The sequence below is a fragment of the Salvelinus fontinalis genome, chromosome 7 (genome assembly GCF_029448725.1).
Source record: "Salvelinus fontinalis isolate EN_2023a chromosome 7, ASM2944872v1, whole genome shotgun sequence".
Classification (NCBI taxonomy): Eukaryota; Metazoa; Chordata; class Actinopteri; order Salmoniformes; family Salmonidae; genus Salvelinus; species Salvelinus fontinalis.
The window spans coordinates 55,272,438-55,279,030 of NC_074671.1; the positions used below are offsets into that span (position 1 = coordinate 55,272,438).

At 48.8% G+C, this 6,593-nt stretch overlaps 1 protein-coding gene across 1 annotated transcript in view; it reads left to right on the forward strand.

Moving 5' to 3' along the window:
• Positions 1–6,187, forward strand: part of LOC129860095 (excitatory amino acid transporter 5-like) — a 60,789-nt gene extending 54,602 nt beyond the window's left edge. Inside the window, exon 9 of the mRNA XM_055930419.1 lies at positions 6,141–6,187. Within this exon, the coding sequence (XP_055786394.1) occupies positions 6,141–6,187 (47 nt within the window). The remainder of the gene's footprint in view (positions 1–6,140) is intronic.
• The last annotated feature ends 406 nt before the right edge of the window (positions 6,188–6,593 follow it).

The window sequence follows — 6,593 nt, forward strand, 5'->3', positions numbered from 1 at the left end:
AGACACTGACCCATTTAACATACACACCCCTAGATAATCCAAAAACACATACATTCCCCATGTCACACCCTGACCTAACTAAAATAATAAAGAAAACAAAGAATACTAAGGCCAGGGCGTGACAGTACCCCCCCCCCCCCCCCCCCCCCCCCCCAAAGGTGCGGACTCCGGCCGCAAAACCTAACACAGAAAGGGAGGGTCCGGGGTGGGCCTTCCTATGGCGGCGGCTCAGGTGCGGGACGTGACCCCCACTCCACCATTGTCAATACCAGCTTTGGTGTCTCTGGTAGATCCTGGCTGACTGGCGGCTCTGGAAGATCCTGGCTGGCTGGCGACTCTGGCTGCTCATGGCTGACTGGCGACTCTGGCTGCTCATGGCTGACTGGCGACTCTGGCTGCTCATGGCTGACTGGCGACTCTGGCTGATCATGGCTGACTGGCGACTCTGGCTGCTCATGGCTAACTGGCGACTCTGGCTGATCCTGGCTGACTGGCGACTCTGGCTGCTCATGGCTGACTGGTGACTCTGGCTGCTCATGGCTGACTGGCGACTCTGGCTGCTCATGGCTGACTGGCGACTCTGGCTGCTCATGGCTGACTGGCGACTCTGACTGCTCATGGCTGACTGGCGACTCTGGCTGCTCATGGCTGACTGGCAACGCTGGCTGCTCATGGCTGACTGGCGACTCTGGCAGATCCTGGCTGACGGGTGGCTCTGGCAGATCCTGGCTGATTGGCAGCTCTGGCAGATCCTGGCTGATTGGCGGTTCTGGCAGATCCTGGCTGATTGGCGGCTCTGGCAGATCCTGGCTGACTGGCGGCTCTAGCGGCTCCTGACTGACGAACGGCTCTGACGGCTCGGGACAGACGGGCGGCTCTAATGGCGCTGGGCAGACGGATGGCTCAGATGGCGCTGGGCAGACGGATGGCTCAGATGGCGCTGGGCAGACGGATGGCTCAGATGGCACTGGGCAGACGGATGGCTAAGATGGCGCTGGGTAGACGGATGGCTCAGACGGCGCTGGGCAGGCAGGCGGCTCAGACGGCGCTGGGCAGACGAGCAGTGCAGGCGGCGTTGGGCAGACGGCCGACTCTGACCTGCTGAGGCGCACAGTAGGCCTGGTGTGTGGTGCCGGAACTGGTGGTACCGGACTGGAGACACGCACCTCAAGGCTAGTGCGGGGAGCAGGAACAGGGCACACTGAATTATCGAGGCGCACTATAGGCCTGGTGCGTGGTACCGGAACTGGTGGTACCGGGCTGAGGGCACGCACCTCAGGGCGAGTGCGGGGAGAAGGAACAGTGCGTACAGGGCTCCGGAGACGCACAGGAGGCTTGGTGCGTGGTACCGGAACTGGAGGTACCGGGCTGGGGACACGCCTCTCAGGGCGAGTGCGGGGAGCAGCAACAGGACGCACAAGAGGCTTGGTGCGTGGTGTAGGCACTGGTGGTAATGGGCTGGAGACACGCACCACAGGGCTAGTGCGTGGAGGAGGAACAGGGCTCTGGAGACGCCCAGGAAGCCTGGTGCGTGGTGTAGGCACTGGTGGTACTGGGCTGGGGCGGGGAGGTGGCGCCGGAAATACCGGACCGTGCAGGCGTACTGGCTCCCTTGAGCACTGAGCCTGCCCAACCTTAGCTGGTCGTATGCTCCCCGTAGCCCGACCAGTGCGGGGAGGTGGAATAACCCGCACTGGGCTGTGTAGGCGAACTGGGGACACCATGCGTAAGGCTGGTGCCATGTATGCCGGCCCGAGGAGACGCACTGGAGGCCAGATGCGTTGGGCCGGCTTCATGACATTCGGCTCAATACTCAATCTAGCCCTGCCAGTGCGGGGAGGTGGAATAACCCACACCGGGCTATGCACACGTACAGGAGACACCGTGCGCTCTACCGCATAACACGGTGTCTGCCCGTACTTTCGCGCTCCACGGTAAGCTCGGGGAGTTGGCGCAGGTCTCCTACCTGACTTCGCCACACTCCCTTGTAGCCCCCCCAAGACATTTTTGGGTTTTACTCTCGGGCTTCCAGCCTTGCTTCCGTGCTGCCTCCTCATATCGCCTCCTCTCGGCTTTAGCTGCCTCCAGCTCTTCACGAGGGAGGCGATATTCTCCCGGTTGAGGCCAAGGTCCCTTACCTTCCAGTATCTGCTTCTGAAGCTAAGCAGGGTTGGTCCTGGTCAGTCCCTGGATGGGAGACCAGATGCTGCTGGAAGTGGTGTTGGAGGGCCAGTAGGGGGCACTCTTTCCTCTGGTCTAAAAATATCCCAATGCCCCAGGGCAGTGATTGGGGACACTGCCCTGTGTAGGGTGCCGTCTTTCGGATGGGACGTTAAACGGGTGTCCTGACTCTCTGAGGTCATTAAAGATCCCATGGCACTTATCGTAAGAGTAGGGGTGTTAACCCCAGTGTCCTGGCTAAATTCCCAATCTGGCCCTCAAACCATCGTGGTCACCTAATAATCCCCAGTTTACAATTGGCTCATTCATCCCCCTCCTCTCCCCTGTAACTATTCCCCAGGTCGTTGCTGCAAATGAGAAGATGTTCTCAGTCAACTTACCTGGTAAAATAATGGTAAAATTAAAAATTAAAAAAATAAAATAAATAAAAAATCTCCTCCCAAGTCCAAGAATCCTTTATGCGTTGCTCCTGCTGCTGCTTAACACGCTGCTTGGTCCCGTTGTGGTGGGTAATTCTGTCACGATCGTCTTGAGGATAATGAGTGGACCAAGGCGCAGCGTGTGAAAAATACATCTCTTTTATTTGAGACGAGTGAAACACGAAACTAACACTTATAACAAAACAAAACAAAACAACAAACGACCGTGAAGCTACAAACGTAAGTGCAATACAAAAGCTACAAACGTTCTACATAGACAATTACCCACAAAACCCAATGCCTATGGCTGCCTTAAATATGGCTCTCAATCAGAGACAATGAACCACAGCTGCCTCTAATTGAGAACCAATCTAGGCAGCCATAGACATACAAACACCTAGACAAGACACTGACCCATTTAACATACAAACCCCTAGACAATCCAAAAACACATACATTCCCCATGTCACACCCTGACCTAACTAAAATAATAAAGAAAACAAAGAATACTAAGGCCAGGGCGTGACAGCATGGATTCATTTTTCTGCATCATTTTTGGACAGAAAATTTCTGATTTTTGCAATGTTACGTAGATGGAAAAAAGCTGTCCTTGAAACAGTCTTGATATGTTCGTCAAAAGAGAGATCAGGGTCCAGAGTAACGCCGAGGTCCTTCACAGTTTTATTTGAGACGACTTTACAACCATCAAGATTAATTGTCAGATTTAACAGAAGATCTCTTTGTTTCTTGGGATCTAGAACAAGCATCTCTGTTTTGTCCTAGTTTAAAAGTAGAAAGTTTTCAGCCATCCACTTCCTTATGTCTGAAACACAGGCTTCTAGCGAGGGCAATTTTGGGGCTTCACCATGTTTCATTGAAATGTACAGCTGTGTGTCATCCGCATAGCAGTGAAAGTTAACATTATGTTTTCGAATGACATCCCCAAGAGGTAAAATATATAGTGAAAACAATAATGGTCCTAAAACGGAACCTTGAGGAACACCGAAATGTACAGTTGATTTGTCAGAGGACAAACCATTCACAGATACAAACTGATATCTTTCCGACAGATAAGATCTAAACCAGGCCAGAACTTGTCCGTGTAGACCAATTTGGGTTTCCAATCTCTCCAAAAGAATGTGGTGATCGATGGTGTCAAAGGCAGCACTAAGGTCTAGTAGCACGAGGACAGGTGCAGAGCCTCGGTCTGACGCCATTAAAAGGTAATTTACCACCTTCACAAGTGCAGTCTCAGTGCTATGATGGGGTCTAAAACCAGACTGAAGCATTTCGTATACATTGTTTGTCTTCAGGAAGGCAGTGAGTTGCTGCGCAACAGCTTTTTCTAAAATTTTTGAGAGGAATGGAAGATTCGATATATAGGCCGATAGTTTTTTATATTTTCTGGGTCAAGGTTTGGCTTTTTCAAGAGAGGCTTTATTATTGCCACTTTTAGTGAGTTTGGTACACATCCGGTGGATAGAGAGACGCTTATTATGTTCAACATAGGAGGGCCAAGCACATGAAGCAGCTCTTTAAGTAGTTTAGGTGGAATAGGGTCCAGTATGCAGCTTGTAGGTTTAGAGGCCATGATTATTTTCATTATTGTGTCAAGAGATATAGTACTAAAACACTTAAGTGTCTCTCTTGATCCTAGGTCCTGGCAGAGTTGTGCAGACTCAGGACAAATGAGCTTTGGAGGAATACGCAGATTTAAAGAGGAGTCCGTAATTTGCTTTCTAGTGATCATGATCTTTTCCTCAAAGAAGTTCATGAATTTATTACTGCTGAAGTGAAAGCCATCCTCACTTGGGGAATGCTGCTTTTTAGTTAGCTTTGCGACAGTATCAAAAATACATTTTGGATTGTTCTTATTTTCCTCAATTAAGTTGGAAAAATAGGATGATCGAGCAGCAGTGAGGGCACTTCGATACTGCACGGTACTGTCTTTCCAAGCTAGTCGGAAGACTTCCAGTTTGGTGTGGCGCCATTTCCGTTCCAATTATCTGGAAGCTTGCTTCAGAGCTCGGGTATCTTCTGTATACCAGGGAGCTAGTTTCTTATAACAAATGTTTTTAGTTTTTAGGGGTGCAACTGCATCTAGGGTATTGCACAAGGTTAAATTGAGTTCCTCAGTTAGGTTGTTAACTGATTTTTGACCTCTGACGTCCTTGGGTAGGCAGAAGGAGTCTGGAAGGGCATCAAAGAATCTTTGTGTTGTCTCAGAATTTATAGCACAACTTTTGATGCTCCTTGGTTGGGGTCTGAGCAGATTATTTGTTGCGATTGCAAATGTAATAAAATGGTGGTGCGATAATCCAGGATTATGAGGAAAAACATTAAGATCTACAACATTTATTCCATGGGACAAAACTAGGTCCAGAGTATGACTGTGGCAGTGAGTAGGTCCAGAGACATGTTGGAAAAAAACCACTGCGTCGATGATGGCTCCGAAAGCCTTTTGGAGTGGGTCTGTGGACTTTTCCATGTGAATATTAAAATCACCAAAAATTAGAATATTATCTGCTATGACTACAAGGTCCGATAGGAATTCAGGGAACTCAGTGTGGATCGCTGTATATGGCCCAGGAGGCCTGTAAACCGTAGCTAGAAAAAAGGATTGAGTAGGCTGCATAGATTTCATGACTAGAAGCTCAAAAGACGAAAACGTCATTTTCTTTTTTGTAAATTGAAATTTGCTATCGTAAATGTTAGCAACACCTCCGCCTTTGCGGGATGCACGGGGGATATGGTCACTAGTGTAACCAGGAGGTGAGGCCTCATTTAACACAGTAAATTCATCAGGCTTAAGCCATGTTTCAGTCAGGCCAATCACATCAAGATTATGATCAGTGATTAGTTCATTGACTATAACTGCCTTTGAAGTGAGGGATCTAACATTAAGTAGCCCTATTTTGAGATGTGAGGCATCACGATCTCTTTCAATAATGGCAGGAATGGAGGAGGTCTCTATCCTAGTGAGATTGCTAAGGCGAACACCGCCATGTTTAGTTTTGCCCAACCTAGCTCAAGGCACAGACACAGTCTCAATGGGGATAGCTGAGCTTACAGGTATTACAAAGTAACAAAGTAAGAGATAAGAATAACAAATAATTAAAGAGCAGCAGTAAATAACAATAGCGGGTCTATATACGGGGGTACTGGTACAGGGTCAATGTGTCAATGTGCGGGGGGGGCACTGGTGTCGAGGTAATTGAGGTAATTATGTACATGTAGGTTGAGTTATTAAAGTGGTATCAAAGCCAATGCCAAACTCATCCAAGCTAATGTCAAAAACAATACATTATACAGGCACGGCTATTATCAGATCTTGTCTTAGACAAGTGTGTGTGTGTGTGTGTGTGTGTGTGTGTGTGTGTGTGTGTGTGTGTGTGTGTGTGTGTGTGTGTGTGTGTGTGTGTGTGTGTGTGTGTGTGTGTGTGTGTGTGTGTGTGTATGTGGGTGTGTGTGTGTACCTGTGTGGGTGTGGGTTTGCGATATGTCTGCTGGCGTGTGTGCATGTGTGTTTTCTTCATCCAGTGTCTTCCATGGAATCACCTGAGCATGTCACGCCCTGTTTCCCCTAGAGTGCCACGACAACATACCTTCACTTAGAAAGAGAAAGACAGAAAGAGAATGAGACAGAGACATGGGAAAGAGAGAGGGAGAGAAGGGGAAGAGAGTCATCGACTGTTCTCTCTGCTACCGCACGGCAAGTGGTACCGGTGCACCAAGTCTAGATCCAAAAGGTTCCTTAACAGCTTCTACCCCCAAGCCATAAGACTACTGAACAATTAATCAAATGGCCACCTGGACTATTTACGACTATTTACATTGACCCATACCCATACCATTTGTACAAATTACCTCGACTAACCTGTACCCTCGCACATTGACTCGGTACTGGTACCCTCTGTATATAGCCTCGTTATTGTTATTTTATTCTGTTACTTTTTGTTTTATTTTTTAAAACCGCATCTAAAGCTCTGTGAC